Genomic DNA, 24,345 nt, shown 5'->3' with positions numbered 1-24,345 from the left:
TTTTTTGAACCGAGTAAACATGTGTAACTTGAATCTCGAACATTTTCTTATTTATCTATTCTCATATATATCTTTTATATATGTATACCTACATATAATAAATAGTCAATTTTATTTATATACACATATTATACATACATATATTATCATATTTCTATTATGTACCTTATTAGCTGGTTATTTATATTTTGTTCATCAAATAAGTAGTATGTGTTGTGCAGCTTGACGGACAAATATTTCTAGCATCAATAATAACAAGCAACAAAAAGTAATATGCAACATATTATATACTTACATACATACCTTATGCATTAATACACGATTATTAATGTAATGTAATCTAAAGTAAACGTATTTGTAGCGCATAAATTTTAAAAATGTATTATAAATGAAAACAAAAACTAATACTACCAACAAATAACGGCGTTTGAACATAAATGTTTCGAAATAAAGAATATCGCTGAATATATAGACTCATTTCTTTGATATAAAGCAACAATGTAAGTACATAGAATAAACTTATATGTATTCTACTAAACATCTACCGCAGCACCTCTGCCATGATTGCAGCGCGCTTCTGTTTGCCAAGTTCATCTTGTTCTTCTGCATGTTTTTGCATTGCCCCATTGCCAACTTTGGCCCAATTAAACTGTGTATCCTTTAATTTGCGCTCGACATAGTCATCTTCCATGTCAACGCACAGATTGTGTAACGCACATACGGTATCCACGATTTTACGCACTTCGTGTAGATTACGTGCCTCTAGTGCATAGAGTGCATTAAAACGTTTCGCCATAGAGTCTAACGCTTGTTGTGCTAGTGACAAAGCCGGCTGCAATGCCATATTGAAAGCATGCTCCCTCTCGTCGCTGGGCGCTTCTATTGGCCGCATTAGATAGGGTTTAAGTGGAAAACTCTCATCGCCAATGAGATAACTGCCTAAAGGCATTGTTTGTACGTTTAACGCCAATGTTTGGCCTATGGGCGAGGTGTCGAATGTATAGTCAGCCGCGAGCACCAAAAAGCAGTCGATTACTTTTTGATCACCATCGCAAATAATTTGCAATATAACTTGTCGTTCCTCGTTTTCGGCCTCGAGGAATACATCTAAATGTTTTGTGGCCAAAATGCCGAACAGTTGTTGGAATTTATTTAGTTGTTGATTGCCAGCAAAGGTTTGTATGGTATATTGACGTTTCTCTGGTGTACTGGGCCACTGGATTAATGTCTCATATTGTGCGGAAATGCGTCGCCAAAAGAGGCGTATAACTTGTTGGCAAACTTGTTTTGTAATGTTGAATTTACGTCCAATATCTTCGAAATGTTCGTCTGTAGACAATTTCCAGAGTGCGAGTGAAAATATCGATTGCGGTGGTGCAGCAGTAGGGCAATGTTCGTTGGGTAAATATGGACGTAGTCGCTTGAAGATGCGCTACAGAAGAAAAGTGATTTTACTAATTTGTATTAATTATTGATTTGGTTACTGCTTACCAAGAAAGTCATTTTACTCATATGCAAATATCCTTCAAATAGTGTGGTGTTAAATTTATTAAGTAAATTAATTTCGGCTAAAGTTTGTCGCTTGACAGATTTAGATGGTGCAACTGTTACTTTATTCTCGGTCTCCGTTTCGTTTACATACTGTTTTGAATTGGGATTCGTTGGTATAACTTGTTTACCGTGGTTATCTTCATGTTTTCTGTGCTTCTGTTGCAGGAAGAAATGTAATGCTTCATCATCAGAGTCGCTGGAAAGCAGCGGAAAATCACGCTTAGCAAATTTAGTAATCTTTCCTTTGGATTTGTTTTCGTCTATTAACATATCTTTTACTAAAATTGCAGCAATATTCGGCAATAAAATGCTTTCCATTTTAGCGAAATAAATTTTTTCCCGTAATACTTGATTATTTATTATTTACAAATCAGTTCAAATACAAAAAACAAAACTACCCCATCAGTATAAATGTATATACACATATATACAACAAATAAAGGGGTTTGTTTACAAGCAGATGTATGTAGATATGTATGTGTTCAATGTTATTGTTTACTGTAGCTCTGTTCGCTTACTTCATAATAAGAAAAAATTATGAGTAAATATTTTAATATAACATTTAAAATTTATTTGTTAATTATTATAGTTTATTTTAAAGATAATAAAATAAATAGATAGATAGAATAGATAGATAAAATAACACAATTAAATAATAAAAGAAAGAATGTTATACTAAAGTTATACCATTTTAAATCTAAGCAACCCTGCTCGGAACAGCTGAGGCACAATTCCTGTTTACTTCTGTAGAATGAATAACACAACCGTTAATTATTTTGCGGTTTTCTTAAATAAATAGATTTAATTTAAGAGATAGCAACAGTATTAGGAAACTATTTACTATGTTTTTATATTCAAATATCTCTATAAACAGAATGCAGCTGTTGATGTCCAAGGAAGTAAAGCAGCACAATCTATGATTGCTGCAAAGGCAACAAACTCCGATGAGGAGTCGGCCAAATTTAAAAAGGTACATAATTTATAACAATTTACAACTTTTCTTTTCTAGCATTGCAAAAATTGTTAAGGAATCTAATGGCAAAGTGCCCGATTTCATATTGGCTGTGAAGAAGCAATGTAAAAGTGAAAGAAAGTCAGGCAAACTTTATTGAATGCCAAAAAATCTTTAAATTTACAGCATACAGCAAAAAAAAGAATCAAATTGAAAAAAAGAACAGTAACAAGTCATTAGGGTCAATCGTGTGGTGACTGGCATAGTTTCTCCTCACGCAATTCCATAACATTTTGTGGTAGATTTCGACATCTGATACTATTATAATCAGGGATGTCACGATTGTGCTCTAACAGCCAATACTGTGAAATTTAAAGAAAGAAAAAAATATAGTTTCTAATATAACCTATTGAGTTTAAATTTCGAATTTACCTTCAATCTTTTAGCTGAATTACAGTCACATTTCAATTCGTTGCCGCCGAGAAAGATAATGCGTCCGTCATCATGATTATCCAATACGTTGCTCAAGAAATACTCGGGGATCTGAAGTGGCGAAACGAGGAAAATTTAGTTTAGTTCTTTACATAAGTTATCGTTTGCACTTATGCACTTATAGAAATACTGACGGACGGACAGACAGACAGACATCGCGTATACAATTAATGTTGGCCGTAAAGTAACTTACACTACTGATCGCATTGTTGCGCAAGTAAAGCCTTTGGAAGTGCTCCATAAATGCGGTTCCTTCGAAATCGTATATATTCGAAATATTATTGTTGTTCGCAATTAGGTAATTTAAGTTACGATAGGTTGGATTCGTATGAAAGTGTTTACCAATATTTGTAATCTATAGCAAAAAACGAAAGGAAATTTAAAAATAGCAATTATTATTATAGCAACAATTATAGACATGCAGCACCTTATTATTCGAAACATTCAGCCAGAACGTGTTTTCTGGTAGTTTCGGTGGCAACTCAATGAGACCAAGGTTGGAGCAATCAACTTCTGTTATGGTTTTTGTTGTCGCCTCTAAATCGCCCTAAAAAGAAGATGTTGCACCATGAGTGATCGAAAGCGAGCCCTTTTAAATTAATTTCATTGTATTTACCGATAATGTGTGGTATTTGCAAGTACAGTTGCCATACCCAGGTATGCTGGGACAATCCGTGTTCAACGATCGCAATTTTACCAGTTCTTTAATGGATATCAATTCGGTTGAATTGAACCAACGAAAAGTGAAATTAAGCAAACAATATGAGTTTTGCTGATTGACGAATTTGAGAGAGTCACTAATAATGGAGTTGTATATGTCATAACAAAGCAAATTGTTGTTGCCACTGCAAGCGAAGAGTTAATTTTTGAAAATAATGGTAATAAAAAACCGTTAACTCAATGCACATATACCTCACGTCCACGGTTATATTTTGATTTTGATTAATGTTCGGTATGCTCGTCAAATTGTTCTTCGATATGTCCAGCACTTTCAACGTTGGCGGTATTAAACCACGTTGAGTAATTTCCGACAAGTTATTATTGGATACATTCAGACACTTGATGGAGGAAAATCGTGAAAAGCTACCCACCAATTTGGTGATGTTACCGTCGGTGATTGCGAGCGATTGTAGTTTCTGATAGAGGAAATTCGACAGATCCAATTCGGCCAATGTGACATTGCGTAAATGCAGATTCGTCCAGGTGGTTGTGTTGCTGCAGGATGAGATCATTGACATGTGTGTGATGTTGCAGCAATACCATGATGTCGGCATATTGGTGTATGGCCGACAATGACACGTGCCTAAGTGTGTCTGCTGATCGTAAGTTTGTTGTTGCCAATTCGAAAGAGTTTTGTCACATAATTCTTTGTCGGCATAGAAGCACAGCGGGCGGTATTCGATTATCTCAGAGTCAGCTGTCGGTAAGTCAATCTTTGGTAAGGGCGATAAGGTTGGTGGCGAAGGTGGCTGAAAGTCTATCATTTCATTTGGCTCTTGTGGAAAGGCCATTGGTAATTCCTCAGCGGGATGTGGTAGTGCGTAAAACCCTGGCCAGCAGAGCAAACATATAACCACGAAAAGAAGGTGGGATTGAGTTGGCTAAAAGGTAAAAAATAGGAAGATATATATTTATGAATTTGAAAATACGGAATTTCCGTTCTAAATACGTTTATGAGAGTTCCTACTACTGATTTTATAGAACATGTCTCAATAATACAAAATAAATATTAATAAGTTATAAATTTATAATTAATAGTATGTATGCAAGCCCGTGAGTGCGAGAAATCAACATAAGGATATTAGACAAACCTCATCTAAAAACAGTCCAGATCGGTGCGTATTTTTTCCATCCCATAAATACCGAAGGCTTCGGTTGACCTTAAGCTTTATTCCAGATATTTTAATGTAATGCATTTTCGAATTCAAAACGGCTACTGAAACACTTAGCGAATCATACGAACTATTTAAGATTGTAGAGGAACCCCTATTGTGATATTAAAGTGCGCAAATAGGCAATGATGACAGCATCGTTGATTTTATTGCAAATTTACCAAATATGTGGTTATTCGTAAGGTCTTGACTCTTGGTTATCTCAATAATAAATTTCTATATTTTCCACGAAAAAGTATTAATTATGAGTTCTGCTATTAACATCTACTACATATATACATATACATATATTTTTTATAATTTTTGATAAGGAATTCCAACTACGGTCTGCATAGGTATATACATATATATATAAATACATATGTACAAGCAAGTGTTACGGTAACTATGTATTTATAATGTCAACGTAGTAGGCAAGTCACGCTCAAGTGTTCTGGACTTGTGTATTTAAGTCTTTATGATGATTCAATGTCTGATACGATTGTTTTAAGCAAAACATAAAATAATATACATACATATTTTCTTTTTCTTTAAATAGATTTAAGAGATAGCAACAGTATTAGGAAACTATTAACTATGTTTTTATATCCACATATCTATATAAACAGAATGTAGCTGTTGATATCCAAGAAAGTAAAGCAGCACAATCTATAATTGCTGCAAAGGCAACAAACTCCGATGAGGAGTCGGCCAAATTTAAAAAGGTACATAATTTATAACAATTTACAACTTTTCTTTTCTAGCATTGCAAAAATTGTTAAGGAATCTAATGGCAAAGTGCCCGATTTCATATTGGCTATGAAGAAGCAATGTAAAAGTGAAAGAAAGTGGCTGGAAAACCATACGCCCAAGCGCAAGACAGTATACATAATACGTATATCAAAGAATATAGAAAAGGAAAAAGACTATGTTGAGAAAGATGCAAATGCTTAATTTGAAGAAAAGGCAGGCAAACTTTATTGAATGCAAAAAAATCTTTAAATTTACAGCATACAGCAAAGAAAATAATCAAATTAAATAAAAAACAGTAACAAGTCATTAGGGTCAATCGTGTGGTGACTGGCATAGTTTCTCCTCACGCAATTCCATAACATTTCGTGGTAGATTTCGACATCTGATACTATTATAGTCAGGGATGTCACGATTGTGCTCTAACAGCCAATACTGTGAAATTTGAAGAAAGAAAAAAATATAGTTTCCAATATAATCTATTGAGTTTAAATTTCGAATTTACCCTCAATGTTTTAGCGGAATTACAGTCACATTTCAATTCGTTGCCGCCGAGAAGGATAATGCGTTTCTCGTCATGATTATCCAATACGTTACTCAAGAAATACTCGGGGATCTGAAGTGGCGAAACGAAGAAAATTTAATCAAGTCTTTACACAAGTAATCGTTTGCACTGACGGACAGACAGACAGACATCGCGTAAACAATTAACCTTGACTGTAAGGTAACTTACACTGCTGATCGCATTGTTGCGTAAGTAAAGCTTTTGGAAGTGATCCATAAAGGCGGTTCCTTCGAAATCGTATATATTCGAAATATTGTTGTTGTCCGCAATTAAGTCAATTAAGTTACGATAGGTTGGATTCGTATGAAAGTGTTTACCAATACTTGTAATCTGTAGCGAAAAACGAAAGGAAATTTAAAAATAATAATAATAAAATTATAGCAACAATTATAGACATATAGCACCTTATTATTCGAAACATTCAGCGAGAAAGTGTTTTCTGGTAGCTTTGGTGGCAGCTCAATGAGACCAAGGTTGGAGCAGTCGACCTTTGATATGATCTAAAGTAGAGAAGGTGAACAAAAAATTTTCGAAAGTGAGCATTTTCTAATGAATCTCATTGTATTTACCGATAATGTGGCCAACAGGTATTCGTATTTGCAAGTACAGTTGCCATAACCTGGTATGCTGGGACAATCCGTGTTCGACGATCGCATTTTTACCAGTTCTTTCATGGATATCAATTCGGTTGAATTGAACCAACCAAAATTTGCATTATGCAAACAATATGAATTTTGCTGATTGACGAATTTGAGCGAGTCACTAAAAATGGATTTGTACATGTCATAACAAACTAAATTGTTGTTGCCACTGCAAGCGAAGAGTTAATTTTTGAAAATAAAGGTAATAAAAACCTGTTAACCCAACGCATACATACCTCACGTCCACGGTTATATTTTGATTTTGATTAAAGTTCGGTATGCTCGTCAAATTGTTCTTTGATATGTCCAGCACTTTCAACGTTGGCGGTATTAAACCACGTTGAGTAATTTCCGACAAGTTATTATTGGATACATTCAGACACTTGATGGAGGAAAATCGTGAAAAGCTACCCACCAATTTGGTGATTTTACCGTCGGTGATTGCGAGGGATTGTAGTTTCTGATAGAGGAAATTCGACAGATCCAATTCGGGCAATGTGACATTGCGTAAATGCAGATTCGTCCAGGTGGTTGTGTTGCTGCAGGATGAGATCATTGACATGTGTGTGATGTTGCAGCAATACCATGATGTCGGCATATTGGTGTATGGCCGACAATGACACGTGCCTAAGCGTGTGTGCTGATCGTAAGTTTGTTGTTGCCAATTCGATAGAGTTTTGTCACATAATTCTTCCTCGGCATAGAAGCACTGCGGATGGTATTCGATCACTCCATTTGGCTCTTGTGGAAAGGTCATTGGTAATTCCTCAGCGGGATGTGGTAGTGCGTAAAACCCTGGCCAGCAGAGCAAACATATAACCACGAAAAGAAGGTGTGATTGAGTTGGCTAAAAGGTAAAAAATAGGACGATATATATTATGAATTTGAAAATACGAAATTTCCGTTCTAAATACGTTTATGAGAATTCCTACTACTGATTTTATAGAACATATCTTAATAATATAATATAAATATGAATAAGTTATAGATTTATCGCTATAACAGCAACAAAAAAAATTGATCCACGATTTCGTCTAACAACTAAATTCTCACATAATTATAATTTCTTCGCATGAGTATCTAATGTTCGATTCCATCCGTTATCAGCTATACATTTCTTATTTTAATAATATGCATTCACATTCAGCGCACTTAACACCAAACTCTAGCTAAATATTCAAAAATAAATAGATTTCAAATTGGAAATATTCCTTGCTTGAATACTCTTACTAGATCTTACCTCCGAATCGACAAGTAAAAAATTATGGTATTCAAAACAAAAAAGGAGATCCTTCGAATGCTTATTTTTAAGTAATATTTTCCTGACAATGATAACTATCTCTTGAAAAAATTACGGCAGTTTGTATCACTTTTCGAAGCATCTTTGTAAATTTAATGTAATATGTATGTAATCCCGTGAGAGCGAGAAATTAACATACGGAACATACGGACAAACCTCATATAAAAGCGGTCCGGATCGATGCGTATTGTTTCCATCCCATATATACCGAAGCCCTCGGTTGGCTTTAAGCTTAATTCCAGCAGATGCTTTAATGTAATGCATTTTCGAATTCAAAACGGCTACTGAAACATTTAACGAATCATACCAACTATTTAAGATTGTAGAGGATCCTCTATAGTGATATTAAAGTGCGCAAATAGGCAATGATGACAGCATCGTTGATTTTATTGCAAATGTACCAAATATGTGGTTATTCGTAAGGTCTTGACTCTTGGTTATCAATAAATTTCAATAATAAATTTACACTAAGATCAATATTTTACACAAAAAAGTATTAATTATAAGTTCTGCTATTAACTTCTACTACATATACATATACACATGTATACATTAATATAATATTAAGAGATTATTATTAGATTATTAGATGCACATAATCTATCTAGATTGAGTTAATAATATAAATATGTATTTGCACAACGTATACAATGCGTTGAACAAATAATTATAAGTTTTGATAACTAATTCCAACTAAGCTCTGCCTATGCACATATATACATATACATATACATAAATACATATGTACAAGCAAGTGTTACGGTAACTATGTATGTATGTATAATGTCAACGTAGTAGGCAAGTCACGCTCAAGTGTTCTGGACTTCTGTATTTAAGTCTTTATGATGATTCAATGTCTGATACGATTGTTTTAAACAAAACATAAAATAATATACATATTTTCATTTTCTTTAACGATATTTGCTTGAGTATATAAGCTATTCAAAAGGACACCAGCTTTTAGCTGCAAGTTGCATACTTTTGAGATATATTTTTTGCTAAGCTGCTGAAACATGCTATGACCTTGTTACAGTGGCGCTCAAATATTTTTAGTTGCAGTAGCCGTTTCAGTACCACTGAAAAAAGTTGCAAACAATCATACAGACATACATACAAGTGAAGCTAATAAAAGCTTATTAAAAGTTGTTAATTTTTCTTTTTTTCTTTATTTAACCGCTCATACTCATTTCAACTCCAAAATCGTCGGACGGTATACTAAAGCCAACCCAAAACTATCATTCACAAAAAACTCTTGTTTATTGGAGCACTTGTGGATTACAATGTTGATGTATTAGTTATAGTCATAGCTCGGTTCGGTTACATAAAAATTAGCAAAAATTATGACTAATATTTTTTAAAAATATTTTCATATAAACCTAAAATTTATTTATCGTATATCAAAGATATATCTTTGTTTCGTAATTGAAAAAATGTTTTTCTAAAGTTATACCATTTTAAATTTAGTGCAACCCTGCTCAGAACAGCTGAGCCAACAATTTCTGTTTACTTCTGTGAAATGAATAAACACGTGTGATTAATATTTCGTGTTTTTTTTTTCAAATAAATAAATGAAATTTAACACAAGAAGCAACAATATTTGGAAACTATTAAAAGTCGAAAATCATCTTATATTAAAGTGAAAACGGAAAAATAAAGAATTATGGATACACATGATATATTTCTGCAATTGACAAGAGGAGCACGGTTTAACTCGAAACCTAAAGCACTAGTTAAAGCGGTAAGAAGGTTTTATTTTTTTTCTTCCATCCATACAGTTAATAAATATGTTTTTCTATTCATTTGTCTATAGAAACAGAATCCTGCTGTCGAAGTCCAAGAAAGTAAAGCAGCACAATCTATAATTGCTGCAAAGGCAACAAACTCAGATGAGGATTCTGGCACGGATGGCTTCAGTTCGGAGGAGGAAGCAGAGTCTTTTAATTATATAAACGTCAAAGATGATGTGCAGGAAAGAACTAAAAAACCTAAAAAGACAGTCAGGCCAGAGGAACGAGAAGCAAAACTTCAAGAAGAAATGGTATTTATGAATAAAACGATGTACAATATATGCTAAATTCTATAATTTTATTACTTCTCACTAGGTGACAACGATACGTAAAGAAAATCTGATTACTGTACGCGGAAAGAACATTGCACCGCCTGTGACAACATTTGCAGAACTAAAAAACGATTATGGCATGTGTGATCGTCTCTTGCAAAACCTCGCTATTGCCACCTATTCGAAACCTACACCTATACAAATGCAGGCAATGCCGCTTCTGTTACAGGGGCGCAACGTTATGGCCTCAGCACCGACGGGGTCGGGTAAAACGATTGCCTTTCTAGCGCCCATAATTAATGATTTGCGCAAGCCGAGTAAGGTTGGCTTCCGGGCTGTTGTCTTGGCGCCTACACGTGAATTGGCGGCACAAATCTATAGGGAAAGCATACAATTGGCACAACAGACAGCATTAAAAATACACTTTCAAACAAAGGCAAACAACAACAATGAGGCTACTGGAAGTGGGAATAAGAAATACGATATACTCATATCCACACCGAATCGTGTACGTTTTCTTTTGGAGCAGGAGCCACCAGCTCTACGTTTAGCGGAGTAAGTACTATTTCTTCATTACAAAGTATCTTTGTATTAATGTATGAAAATTCTATTTTCAATCATTTTCAAGAGTCGAATGGTTGGTCATTGACGAGGCAGATCGATTGATGGAGGAAGGTATAAACAATTTTAAAGACCAAGTCGACGTGATTTTAGCGGCTTGTACAAATAAGAAAAAGAAGTTGGCGCTTTTCAGTGCGACTTACACAGTGCCAGTGGCTAAGTGGGCAATAAGAAATCTGCCCAACTTAGCGCGTGTAATAGTTGGTCACGAAAATAGCGCTACGAATTCAGTGGAACAAGAGTTGCTGTTTGTGGGGTCCGAGGGTGGAAAACTGCTGGCCATAAGAGACATGGTACGCAAAGGTTTGAAACCGCCCGTCTTAGTTTTTGTGCAAAGCAAGGTAAATTAAAATATTTTAGCGAAAATAATATAAAAACAAAATTTCTAAAATGTCATGCTGCTTTAGGAACGTGCCAAAGAGCTCTTCCAGGAACTGCTTTATGACGGCATCAATGTCGATCTCATACATGCCGATCGTTCACAACAGCAACGTGACAATTGTGTACGCGCGTTTCGTGAAGGACACATATGGGTGCTAATCTGTACCGAACTAATGGGTCGTGGCATAGATTTTAAAGGCGTCAATCTTGTTATAAACTACGATTTCCCACCATCGGTGATTTCTTATATACATCGTATTGGACGTACGGGTCGTGCGGGCCTAAATGGCAAAGCCATAACATTTTTCACACAAAGTGACACGCCAAATTTAAGAAGGTACATAATTGTTTGCAATTAAAAAGACTTACTCAATGTCAACGACTAATGACTCTTCTTTTCTAGCATTGCAAAAATTATTAAGGAATCTAATGGCAAAGTGCCCGATTTCATATTGGCTATGAAGAAACAACGTAAAAGCGAAAGAAAATGGCTGGAAAATCATGCGCCCAAGCGCGAGACTATATCAACGCGAATATCAAAGAATGCGGAAAAGGCAAAAGAAAAGGATAGTGCTGAGAAAACTGAGAAGCCAATGACGAAAAAACGTAAAGCAAATGCTGAATTTGAGAAAAAGGCTGGCAAAACGAAATTGAATGCGAAAAAGTCTACAAATTTAGAACCTACGGCAAACAAAAGAATTAAATTGAAAAAACAGTAACAAGTGCTTAGTAATATTTTAAAATAAATTCAGTGAAATTCTTATTTTTTATTTACAAATACATACATATAAACATGTGTTGAATAAAAACGGATGTAAATATGTGAATTATTCTTGTGCATAATTTCTTGATTTATATTTTTGTAGGCACTTTATGGAAATTGCACTTATTGTTTTTCACTTAAGAGTGTGATTTTCTCTCCTCCCACTTACTGTACTAATATAGGCACATTTATTACATATTATTATGTCGATATAAAACTAACTAGCCTTACTTAATGTAAATATATGTTCATAAATGTTCGATGGTTACTTCAGTAGTCTGTCTTTCTGCTTCCCCTTTCACTCCAGATTGGGCACACTAAGATTCACACAGCCAATCACATGGTAGTTTTGGCATTTTACTAGCTGGCCATGGCAAATAGCCAGCTGTTTTGAATACCCAATAATCGTAGGACACCTTTGTGATCAAAGCGATGAGCAAAATCACCTCGGTCGCTATTAAATAATAAATGTAATCGGTCCAATCGTGTGGTGACTGACATAGTTTCTTCTCACGCAATTCCATAACATTTTGTGGTAGATTTCGACATCTGATGCTATTATAGTCAGGGATGTCGCGATTGTGCTCTAACAGCCAATACTGTGAAATGGAAACGCTGTTAGTTTCGAATATAAATTATTGGGTCTAATCAGTGATTCCGTATCGAATTTGATTTCGATACGATAAGAATTTTCGATCGAAAATTTTCATGTTATCATGGAATCCGTCGATAATCTGCTTTACCACAATTTATAGTTCATTTCTTTTAAATTTCCGCAACTTATTCGCCAACGGATAGATTTGGACGAAAATTTTCGATTTTGCGGATTCAATGATTTCGAAATTAGCGACATCTATTAGAAATGTGTTTTATCAAGTCGGTAAGTAAGTTCACTTTGATCGAAAAATTTATTTTCGATACGGTTTCAATGATTTAAACGTAAAATTTTTCGATCGAAATGGATTCAATGATTACGCCCAATGAGTTTAAATTTCGTATTTACCTTCAATGTTTTAGCTGAATTACAGTCACAATTCAGTTCGTTGCCGCCGAGAAAGATAATGCGTCCCACATCATGATTATCCAAAACGTTGCTCAGGAAATACTCGGGGATCTGAAGTAGCGAAATCAGGAAAATTTAGTTCAATGCTCACTACTCTTTACTCAAATTATCGTTTGCAAGTATATTTTGATCGTAAGGTAACTTACACTGCTGATCGCATTGTTGCGTAAGTAAAGCCTTTGGAAGTGATCCATAAAGACGGTTCCTTCGAAGTCGTATATTTTCGAAATATTATTGTTGTCCGCTATTAGGTAAATTAAGTTGCGATAGGTTGGATTCGTATGAAAGTGTTTGCCAATACTTGTAATCTAAAATAAAAAATAAAAATAAATAAATAAATTGTAAAAATAATAATAAAATAATAACAACAAATACAGTAATAATGCAATTAGCATGATACCCCACCTTATTGTTCGAAACATTCAGCGAGAACGTGTTTTCTGGTAGTTTCGGTGGCAGCTCAATGAGACCAAGGTTGGAGCAGTCGACTTCTGATATGATTTTGGTTGTCGCCTCCGAATTATCGCCCTGAAAAGAAGAAGGCGAACAAAAAATGTTCGAAAGTGAGCATTTTCTAATGAATCTCATTGTATTTACCGACAAAGTGGCCACCATATGCTCGTTTTTGCAAGTACAGTTGCCATAACCAGGTATGCTGGGACAATCCGTGTTCAACGGTCGTGATTTGACCAGCTCTTTAATGGATATCAAATCGGTTGAATTGAACCAATGAAAAGAGGAATTATGCAAACAATATGAGTTTTGTTGATTGACGAACTTAAGCGAATCACGAAAGATGGAGTTGTATATGTCGTAGCATAGCATATTGTTGTTGCCACTGTAAGCGAAAAAATTTGAAAATAAAGGTAATCAAAACCCGTTAACCCAACGCATACATACCTCACGTCCACGGTTATATTTTGATTTTGATTAAAGTTCGGTATGCTCGTCAAATTGTTCTTCGATATGTCCAGCACTTTCAACGTTGGCGGTATTAAACCACGTTGTGTAATTTCCGACAAATTATTATTGGATACATTTAGACACTTGATAGAGGAAAAACGTGAAAAGCTACCAACCAATTTGGTGATGTTACCGTCGGTGATTGCGAGCGATTGTAGTTTCTGATAGAGGAAATTCGACAGATCCAATTCGGCCAATGTGACATTGCGTAAATGCAGATTCGTCCAGGTGGTTGTGTTGCTGCAGGATGAGATCATTGACATGTGTGTGATGTTGCAGCAATACCAAGATGTCGGCATATTGGTGTATGGCCGACAATGACACGTGCCTAAGTGTGTGTGCTGATCGTAAGTTTGTTGTTGCCAATTCGAAAGGGTTCTGTCACATAATTCTTCCTCGGCATAGAAGCACTGCGGACGATATTCGATTATCTCAGATTCAGCTGGCGGTAAGCTGGTCGTGGCAACAATCTTTGGTAAGGGCAATAAGTTTTGTAGTGGTGGTGGCTGGAAATCCAACACACCATTTGGTAGTGGCTCTTGTGGCAAGGCCATTGGTAATTCCTCAGCGGGATGTGGTAGTGCGTAAGACCCTGGCCAGCAGAACAAACATATAACCACGAAAAGAAGGTGTGATTGAGTTGGCTAAAAGGAAAAAATAGGAAGACATATAGTTATGGGTTTGAAAATATAGGATTACGGTGCTGCCAATCATCATATATATGTTAAATACAATTATTAATACAATAAATAATAATATACATAAATATTAATAATTAATAAATTATCGTTATAACAGTAAATTTCGTCTAAAAATTAAATTCTTTCATAATCCAATCATAATTCGAATTAGCATGAGTATCTATATTATTCGATTCCAGCCGTTATGAGCCATACCTTTCTTATTTTGCATTAACTTGCGGCACTTTACTGGGACAATTAGGGTTCTACAAATATATTTGTTTGCTTGCAACAGCAGCTGGCTAAACATTTTGTCTGCCTGTGGGTTAATGGGTGGTATTTTATACGTCAATTAGCATAAATGTTGTGAGTACGTAAGTTAACGGCAATAAGCCGGCTTGTCCCATGCAAATTGGGTTAGGCACACTGGTAGGGTAGAACTTTAATTGATTTTATTGCTGGTCCTTATTGACATATTGTGCTGCACCCGCTGAGGACCTTCATTGTTGGAATTAGAACAATCCATTAGAGCGTTAATATCCTTTAAGCGGTGCATAAATTGACGCACGAGCAAGTAATTATGTTTAGAAGTGAATACAGACATATATATGTAGGTACGTACATACATATGTACAAATAAATTACAAGATTTTGCTAGCATTGGTTTAAATTAGCCAAATCCCTAAATTAGTCAGAACTTATAATGAAAAAGGAGGTTTTAACCCACGCGACGGCAATTTGTCGTCTACATAGAACAATGTAACAATTGTATTTAACATGTTTGTATGTGTTTTATATTTATTTTTTTCTTTAACAAAATAGTCATCAAGCAGCTTGTTTGTGAAATCTTTAATCGTTTGTTTGCCGTGCTCTTTAGTGCGCATTCATGAATTATTCATGAAGTTATTAGCACAATTTCGGAGGTGTGCACATTTTAAGGCACAAATAAATCACACACAACCGCTAATTTACACATTATTTAGCATATTTTGTATTTATTTACTTGCAAACAACGATAAATAAATGATCGACTTACGTTAAGTGGTTGTAATAATTTCAATTTATGCATATTTTTTGCATAAGCAGCTTTAAAAATTTGATAATAGGAAGTGCTTGGATAGCAGCTCCTTTTTATGCAAATGATATGCAGACAAGTCCAGAGTCTACTTAATTTGAGTTGTCTGACTGCCATTATTTGAACCATATTATGTGTTGGCTTAATTGGTAACACCACACGCTAGCTAATATTCACTTATTCAAAAATAAAGGTCGTAACGAGTAATTAAAATAGAAATTAAAATTAATATTCTTTGGTTGAAAACCCTTACTTGACCTTGCCTCGAACTATACCAGTACACAATTATGCTACCATGAGAGTTCATTAGGAAGTTTTTAAGTTTTATTTCAGATATTTTAATGTAATAAATGTTCGAACTAAAAACGGATACTCAAACACTTAACGAATCATACGAACTACATTGAAGAGAATTCCATACAGAGATAATAAGGCGCACAAATAGACAATGATAATTTATTTCACTAGTCCCAATAATTGGTTATCCCAATAAAATATCACGAAATTCTATATTTTCAACGAAAAATAATTAATTAAGATTTCTGCTACATATGTACATACATGTGAACTCATCATCCACTTGATATTATATTAAGATCATTATGTGCATCCATCTTATGTATATTTGCACATCGTATACACAACTTTGTACAAGTAATTATAATTTCTGATAAGGAATTCCAACTACCGTCTGCCCATGCACGTAAATAATTACACACATACATATGTATGTATGTATCTATGTACATAAAATCATATGAATATATTAAGGTTTGTATAGGAAAGTTTGTTCACGCCTAGAAGTGCAGGTGATAACTAATAGCTGTTTTTATCACTAAATTGGTGTTTACTTGGTTCTATTTGAAAATATTGTTTGTGTTAACAGTTACTATAATTAACTTCTACACTTTTGTTTGTGTTGAACTAATAAAAATGAGATTCGCAATTTCGTGTCAACTAAACATTACCTAGGATAATTTACACATGTACACACATTCCAAATAGAGGGGTTTCAATTATTTACTATATTGTTTTTCATTCATATTACAATAATAAAATCAATGTCCACTTAGCGTTTATCAAAATAATTTGAAAACTGATACATATGGTATCTACTTCTCATTATAATTAAAATTCACGGTTGTCCGAACGAATATTATAGAGCCGATAATTCAACCAGTGAGATATACCCATTAATTTGGCATGTTTGTAATGTTTTATAAAAACCATAATAAATAAAAAATGTGATTATGTCTATGAGCTACTGTCTGAGCTAAAAATAAGTTAATTCTTTCAGCTTCTACATTTATCATTTCATAATTCGCTTATGATACGATTAAGATTATTTCATTGCTAAGCAAATTACATTTAAGACTGCTTTCTTAAATTATTATTATTTTTAAATTATGCCAAACACCTCCTAAAACACAACAGAATGAGCTCTTAAAGACGCTTGTTATGCTAAAAAGGTGCTATTGAGTAAATGTTGTTCGTGGGACATCACAAAACAGCTAATCCGTTCCCATAATAGTCGGGTCTATATAACTGGAACAGGCCCGGATTTGTATCCGCCCGAAGACTGTTAACTCAGTACCGTTCTTCAAAATTATTTGCGGAATGTCCTCTGCCCGCTACAACAACCAACAAGCCATGGAAATAGGACTGAATTGACAAGATAATAAAATAACCTTTTCTCCCAAATACTATACTAATAATAAATATTATATATAATAAACTCTATCCAAAATAATTAGTACGAATATGAACCGTGAGATGTTAAGTGGCTTTAACATGAACTATCTATGTAGGTAATATGTATAAGACTGAAGTAACAACAATAGATACACCTGTTGATTCCAAACCAATTAAATAAATGCCGACGTGTGACACAAGGTTCTATGTTTACTTAACACTTATTGTAAACAACGCACATGAATATACAATCTCAAAAGAATGAGAATTTACATATATAAATATAGATGTAAATTAACAAAGCTCGACAAAGTTCTCTTTAATTTTGTGCACTACTTGAGATATAAATAGATTTTATTGCAAGCAGTGAGACAGCATTTTAAATGCAAATGTATGATAACCCATATATAAATATGTATGTACATGTACAATAAGTTCATGCTAATGTACAACTTCAAAAATCATATATTATATAGAAATTGTACACCAAATCCAACTTTAATTTTAATGATAAGGAGGTAATGAACATGCATTATCACTTCAAAGGAGATTTATTAAAAACATTGTAAATAACAATTATTAACAACAATGCTTCACACCTATGTACATACATACATTTGTTCAGACTCAATATAGTACATGTTTACTATAATGTGGGTATGCCAGTACTTACATATTTATCCAATAGATTGTGGAATATAGCCATTTTATATAAAATTATAAACAATTTGTTATTAATTACATTCACATTGCATGCCGATGGCAACCAAAACCAACATTATTTTTATTTTTATGCAGCTTTAAATGCAAGTATTTTACACTTTTCCGCTTGTGTACACTTTGTACGCCTTCATTATTTTTTTCTCACAAAATAGACAATGAAACAATAACGTAGATTCCAAAAAAAATTATCATTCATCTACAAGTTAAATTTAGCAAATATGCACAATAAAAATGTTGAATATGTATATTTTAATACATAAAAACTCGCGTTTATTGGAATACACGCGTATTACAACGTAGATATATTTACTAGTGTCGTATTATGGACGGAATTTCTTCCAAGTAATCTCGTTGATTTTCTATTATTTAGCATTCAAGCAAGTTAGTTCACCGACACCAGTTGCTTCACATTTTACACTTTTATTTTGTTTTGCTATTCACTACCGTCTCTGTTCGTCAATTGCGGTGGAGCGACTGCGATAAGCAGCCCCAAATACGCTGGATTGTGAGAAAATTTGGCGCTGAAATAAAAGAGATTGGGGCAAATTAAACGCAAAAGAAAATTAATAAAAGATAATGTTAAATAAAACCATTCAGAGTTGCCAACAACCGCTTAATTATAAAGTACAAATTTGGTGATAAACGGAAAGATTTTTTTAACGGGTCATTTGTAAATTTGTTTCATAATAATTGTTAATTTGTCAAACATTTTAAATTAAAATTTAATGCATGTATGCTAGCATGAATATATTTGGAAATAATTACTCGGAAATTAATAACAGAAAATTTTAAAGATCAGATCCACTTAACTTAACACTTTTTAACTTTATGTTACGTAGTTCCCTAAATCCGAACATCTTAATTTAAAGTGTGGCATCACTCTATTCGTATCTTGACTTTTGCGACTATTCTCTTACAAGGAAAATCATACGCTTTGTTTTGATCCAATTGGAAACTTGTTTTATATTTAAATACACGTAATACTTTGAATTTTTAACTTTAAGCAATAAGGTTTAATTTTCCGAAAATGCCTGTTGATACACGTGAATTAATTGAGGCAATTTCCATACTTGCTAATGAACGCAATGTGCAAGTGACAATGAAACAATCGGCCAAAGGAGCAATGGGTATGTGAATTATGCCGATTGCATATACTGAATCGAACACAATTAATTAAATTCTACATTTTATTTATTATTCCTGTAGTTTGTGCAGCAAGTGCTTTTACAGGTGGCATTCTTCTTGGTCCTGTAGGACTAGCTATTGGTGGCACCGCGGGCGGTTTGATGGCTTATAAAATGACCAGTGGTAAGTATTGTGCTCTTCTAATAAAAGTCTGATGAAATAAAAGTGTGCTATATAACCAACAATTACTTCGAACCGATAAGCTTTGAAAAAATTGCAATTTTCGCTTGGATATAATAATTGTTTTAATGAACATGTGATGACTAAGTTAGCGATAAGGTTATTCGATCTTTTTACAATCACTTTTAAGCGTACATACATATATGTGTACTTTAAACATTGTTTTTTTTTATTATCTTTTACTGCTCTGTAGGTTCATTCCGTCCATTGGCTGATGTGTTGCTAAACGATTTAACTGATGACCAGCAAGAGAGATTGGTACAACATGTCAATAATGCCGTGCGAGAGTTCCAAATCTCTGATTTGGCATTGCTGCTGCCGTTGTTAATGAACAATGCAAGTATACAGCAGGCCGTACTCAAAACAGCAATCAGCTTCGTATCGAATGAATTGAGATGTCAGATCATCGACTGACCTGTGGGTATTTTATGGCTCGCCAGAGATCATGTTACATTATTGGGCACAATATTTCTTAAAAGTACTTTGTATTTAGTATTGCTTACGTTTTATTGTTGTATGTTATTTCTAATATTTCTTTATGTGAACATATTTTTAAGATAAACAAATGTGTAATAACTATAGCTATTAGCAAAGTAAAAGTTATGGTTTATTTGTTGTAAATGTATATTACTATTGAATTAGAAGCCTAACATGTACAACTAGAAATTTAAATACGCCGTAAACTCATATTTAAACTTTTATGTTTTTGTATCGAAGATATCAACTGTATATACGAAGTTGTGAATTAAAGTTAAATAATAAATTATAATAAGTTTTAATAATTTGCTATTTGACTTTATTTATATTATAAATACCATTGCATAATCGTTATTGAAATTCAGCATACCATTTATAGAGTGTAATTAAGTGTAAAAATATAATGTCTACGTTTATTGCAAGCTTATATCCTACACACATGCGTGCTTAAAACTAATACAAATAATATATATACTGTCGACTCACATCATACATACGCTTTATTCCCAATCAACATTAACCTGATCCCAGTCGCTGACGAAGGGCTGATCGATCATGTCAATCATTACACCACAAAAGTAACAATCACCAGCAACAATGTCCTCGATTTCGGTTTTTAATGCAGCACGCTTAGCGAGCATATCCTCTGACATATCCATAACGAAACTCTGCGTTACCAGTGCGTCCAATTGTTGCTTGAGCGTGGTCAAACGACGACTTTGATCGCTGCTTAAGGTTGGTAAAATTTGCTTTTCCAAACAATCACTATGGAATTTATGTCCACAGATGAAAACCATAAATGGCTTCACCATTAAAAATGAGTCACACAGGCTGCAATTCTCTTGCGCGCTTATGCGTATACTACGCTCGCGTACATTCTGCAAATCTTGGATCACACGCTCCGCTTGCTTATCACACTCGTCCATTTCGTGTTTGAGTTCCAGAATTTTTTGATTATAATCCTGGAAGGAATTTTATTAAAATAAGGTTAATTTTAATTTTTATAATTACAAAACACATACCTTTAAAGCCGCGCAAATGGGTTCTTTGAAATCATCAATTTTTTCGAAGTCAGAAAAAAATGGCAACAAATCTTCTATGCGTAGCAAATCACATTCCTTCAGTAGATCTAATGCTTTTCTAACATCGTTAGTATCCTGTATTTCATGTTGCGCTGCAATGCAAACAACATTTTTTTTATTAAAGTGAACTTTTGATAATTTAGTTGCATTTCATTAGTTTTTCTTACCAATGGCCAGCCACAACTTTTCGCGTTCTTCCTCTTTCGCCGGCTTCGAGGCTGTCTCCTTTGCCAGTTTCAAATCGAATTGCAGCGCCAAGTCCACGGCGGCCGCCCACATTTTATTCAAACACATTAGGAAAACCGATGCTACATTCGCTTTGAACAGCTTGCACTGTATCATCGCATAATTTATATCGTAGTGTATCAAACTCATGTCCTGCCCCTCATTCTCAAGATATTTGATTACCTTGGTGGGCTTATATTTGGCATACAAATGTATTATGTAATTGTGAACCGCTTGATTTGTTTCACCCAAATTATAAATTGCGTATTCCAAATACCGTATAATCTCCTCAATATGTTTTTCGCTCTCTTGCAACACTAGCGTGGGTATCAACTCTTTAATGTCGAATTTCCTGCCTTGTGACATTAGCGTTTCGATAGTTTCATGCGGCAAATTGTCCATAAGTATTGGACAGTATTTGTAGTACAGCTCGAGATTATCTTGTTGTGTGAGTGTGTGTAGTGCCTCCTTGAATTTGTCACTACCGATTTGTTGCTCAATCACCTCTTCATAATCACCAATGGATATGGCGAATTGTGCGATGTTATGCGCATCGGCATGCTCTTTCAATAGATTGCGTATGGGCTCTTTATGCTGACGTGCACAATCTGCTACACGTGCACCTTGCATGAACTCATCGAATTCACTTTGCCATTCGGCACGTTCTTGCGCGCTGCGGCGTGGATAATTGATTTGCGTTAAGTAGAGATCAACCAGCCATATAACTAGTATCATTATTTTGTTCGGATCATTCTCCAGCATGGCTAGGCGTTTTTTAGCATAACGTATTATCGGCTTCTTAGTATCCAATTCCATGAATTTCAAACTAACCTCCTCAAAAGGCTTAGTTGTTTCCGCATAGAAATCTGCTGCCAGTGTATAATCTCCTTTTTCAAAAGCGGCATCTGCTTTTTTGATGAGCACAGTGTCCAGATGTTCCGGTTGTTCGGCGGCGTAAATCTCCGCCAAATCATATTGCCCTTTCTCCAAATAAATACGCCACACATCACGCTGTTCGTCGTTGATCTTATAGTTGAAGAACATTTTATCCGTGTACACGTAGATGGTGCCAGTGAAGGGATCGCGTAAAATATTCAACAGTTTTCCAACTTGTTCATGGAAATACTCTTCATAAACTATTTTCTCATTTAGCAGACAAATGCCGGTAATGTGGTCCGGGTAAAGTAAAAGCGCATGATACTCGGTTAAAGCGAGTGCTCTTGGCGCATTCTGACGTCGCTCTTCATAGGAAAGATGCTTATATTGCTTAAAGTCCAAATTGATTAGACTGTCGCCAAGCAGGACATTAGGGGAACGTTCCTCGGTAGAAATCTAGAATATATAGATTGTTAAACTAGTTTCTAAGTTCCAAGCATACAACAGCTTACCTCGCCAAATCGTATACCACTGCCACATAACCACGCCCACTGTTTGGGTAGTTTTTCGTTTGGTTCGCCATAAAGTTGCAGCAGCGAATAGCTTAATTCAGTTTCAATCATTTCAGCGCCGTGCGCCTGCTGTCCATTTACATAGCTGGCGAAAATGAACTGTAGAGATCTGTCATCGGGTTTCAAACTTTCTTGGAATGTGTAAATACAATCTGGTGTTGTTGCAATAACCATATACTTATTGGTATTTGGTAGACGTAATAATTCCAAGCCTGTTATGGGATACTTAGTGCGTCCCAAACCTAAATCATAGACCTATAAATAAAGAATATTATTTACCAAAATAACTGTATACAATTATTTTAACATTCTACCAAACCTGTTTTCGGTGTAGCGGCGATAAACCATCTTGTATGAGTTCTGTTTCAAATATCAAACCCCGACTTGTACCCAGCAGTATTGGCCCAGTCGAGGATTCTGTGCCCATATAACGATTAAAGGCGACAGCTGTAATTTCATGGTCTTTAAATTTCTCGACGCGTCGCACTTTTGGACCATTTGCATGTATGTAGAGAAAGTCTGCAGATAGCCCGGGAGTTTGTGGCACAATCGGTATGAGTGTGTGGTGTCCAGTATAATCGAGGAACACTTTTGAAATTGCATAGCCTGCCAAGTATTTTTCTAATGGTATTTCTAAAAACAAAAACGTGCAAATTAATACAAAGCAACAAACAACAAATTTTTACAAACCTCCTGGAGGCAGCGCTCGCGGTAGAAAAAAGCGCAGCAAAATGGTTTGCGGTGTATCCAGCACACAAACTAGCCAATTCTTGTTTACCGTCACTTGCATAAGATTTCCTTTGTAGTTAGCTGGTATACGCAGTGTAACTTGTCTTTTACTAAAGATGGGCGTCTCCAGTTTATCAAAGTCGGTCACACCGGGTGCAGGACAATCTGCCGTTTTGCCCTCTACAACTGGCAGAAACTTTGCGCTCGGTTTATAATTCATCCAGCTATCATCATCATCAAAAGACGACATTTTTGCGTTTTTATCGTAATTATACACGGATAATGAAAATTTTTTCTTAACAACAAATTGTAAAGTAATTACATTGCACTAGAGATAAACAGCTGATGCATTTCTGACAAGAGTTACCACCTCTAAAAGAATAAATCAATTTATCGATAAATTCAGAATCGAAATAATCGAGGCGGATGTCAGGTATTGATGAAATCATCGATGAAATACCAGAGAGTGATGTTGTTGCTGTTCTAACGGTTACTCGAACCTATCTGAACCGACAAGCCTGGACCAATTTTCATCGAACACATCCAACGGGAGGCTCAGGAAACGAAGTGTTTTGATAGGGTCGGACCAAAGCGAAAGGGTGTTATATGAGTTGGGTTTAGGGGGCAGGCAAAGAGGTGGTTAGTGTCATGTGGGTCCTCTTTTCATGCAGGGCATATGTAGGGTATGTCAGGGTCTAGTCTGGATAACTAGGAGTTTAACCTGCTACAGTATCCAGAAAGAAGTTGCGCGAGGATCACTCTAGTTTCGCTAGACAACTAGAGCTCAGGAAGATACTCTTGATGGGTCAGGGGGGGCGGCTCGACTTCCAATAAGTGAATGCAGGAATAATTTCTATGAATCATCTCAGCAGAAACT

The 24,345-nt window shown here is 34.9% G+C and overlaps 6 protein-coding genes across 6 annotated transcripts; 2 read left to right on the top strand and 4 right to left on the bottom strand.

The window, feature by feature from the left end:
- Positions 1–68: 68 nt before the first annotated feature.
- On the bottom strand, positions 69–2,099 carry LOC105211980 (uncharacterized). Its single transcript, XM_011183699.3, has 2 exons — positions 1,492–2,099; positions 69–1,432 (listed from the first exon to the last, which is right to left on the bottom strand). Exons 1-2 carry the CDS (start codon positions 1,867–1,869, stop codon positions 542–544), a joined length of 1,269 nt encoding a protein of 422 aa, XP_011182001.2. The 5' UTR covers positions 1,870–2,099; the 3' UTR covers positions 69–541.
- Positions 2,100–2,629: 530 nt separating this feature from the next.
- On the bottom strand, positions 2,630–8,459 carry LOC114803503 (protein halfway). The gene is made up of 11 exons (XM_054232618.1): positions 8,279–8,459; positions 7,059–7,669; positions 6,751–6,991; positions 6,586–6,681; positions 6,350–6,511; positions 3,908–4,596; positions 3,612–3,840; positions 3,423–3,542; positions 3,189–3,350; positions 2,936–3,046; positions 2,630–2,865 (listed from the first exon to the last, which is right to left on the bottom strand). The coding sequence occupies exons 1-11, from the start codon at positions 8,384–8,386 to the stop codon at positions 2,746–2,748; spliced, it is 2,649 nt and encodes an 882-aa protein (XP_054088593.1). The 5' UTR covers positions 8,387–8,459; the 3' UTR covers positions 2,630–2,745.
- A 1,154-nt stretch (positions 8,460–9,613) lies between these two features.
- Positions 9,614–12,193, top strand: LOC105211979 (DEAD box protein 52 homolog). The gene is made up of 6 exons (XM_011183698.3): positions 9,614–9,860; positions 9,933–10,160; positions 10,225–10,736; positions 10,810–11,143; positions 11,210–11,520; positions 11,587–12,193. Exons 1-6 carry the CDS (start codon positions 9,783–9,785, stop codon positions 11,900–11,902), a joined length of 1,779 nt encoding a protein of 592 aa, XP_011182000.2. The 5' UTR covers positions 9,614–9,782; the 3' UTR covers positions 11,903–12,193.
- Positions 11,907–18,234, bottom strand: LOC105211978 (protein halfway). Its single transcript, XM_011183694.3, has 7 exons — positions 18,093–18,234; positions 13,910–14,616; positions 13,607–13,847; positions 13,415–13,537; positions 13,156–13,317; positions 12,950–13,060; positions 11,907–12,545 (listed from the first exon to the last, which is right to left on the bottom strand). The coding sequence occupies exons 1-7, from the start codon at positions 18,123–18,125 to the stop codon at positions 12,264–12,266; spliced, it is 1,659 nt and encodes a 552-aa protein (XP_011181996.1). The 5' UTR covers positions 18,126–18,234; the 3' UTR covers positions 11,907–12,263.
- An 815-nt stretch (positions 18,235–19,049) lies between these two features.
- LOC105211976 (protein C19orf12 homolog) lies at positions 19,050–20,296 on the top strand. Its single transcript, XM_011183691.3, has 3 exons — positions 19,050–19,269; positions 19,349–19,450; positions 19,701–20,296. Exons 1-3 carry the CDS (start codon positions 19,170–19,172, stop codon positions 19,919–19,921), a joined length of 423 nt encoding a protein of 140 aa, XP_011181993.1. The 5' UTR covers positions 19,050–19,169; the 3' UTR covers positions 19,922–20,296.
- Positions 20,281–23,833, bottom strand: LOC105211977 (vacuolar protein sorting-associated protein 18 homolog). The gene is made up of 6 exons (XM_011183693.3): positions 23,430–23,833; positions 23,059–23,372; positions 22,680–22,994; positions 21,234–22,623; positions 21,007–21,158; positions 20,281–20,946 (listed from the first exon to the last, which is right to left on the bottom strand). The coding sequence occupies exons 1-6, from the start codon at positions 23,716–23,718 to the stop codon at positions 20,485–20,487; spliced, it is 2,922 nt and encodes a 973-aa protein (XP_011181995.2). The 5' UTR covers positions 23,719–23,833; the 3' UTR covers positions 20,281–20,484.
- Between the last annotated feature and the right edge of the window lie 512 nt (positions 23,834–24,345).

The sequence above is a fragment of the Zeugodacus cucurbitae genome, chromosome 5 (assembly GCF_028554725.1).
Source record: "Zeugodacus cucurbitae isolate PBARC_wt_2022May chromosome 5, idZeuCucr1.2, whole genome shotgun sequence".
NCBI classification, from domain to species: domain Eukaryota; kingdom Metazoa; phylum Arthropoda; class Insecta; order Diptera; family Tephritidae; genus Zeugodacus; species Zeugodacus cucurbitae.
This window is presented reverse-complemented; position numbering and strand designations above follow the sequence as displayed.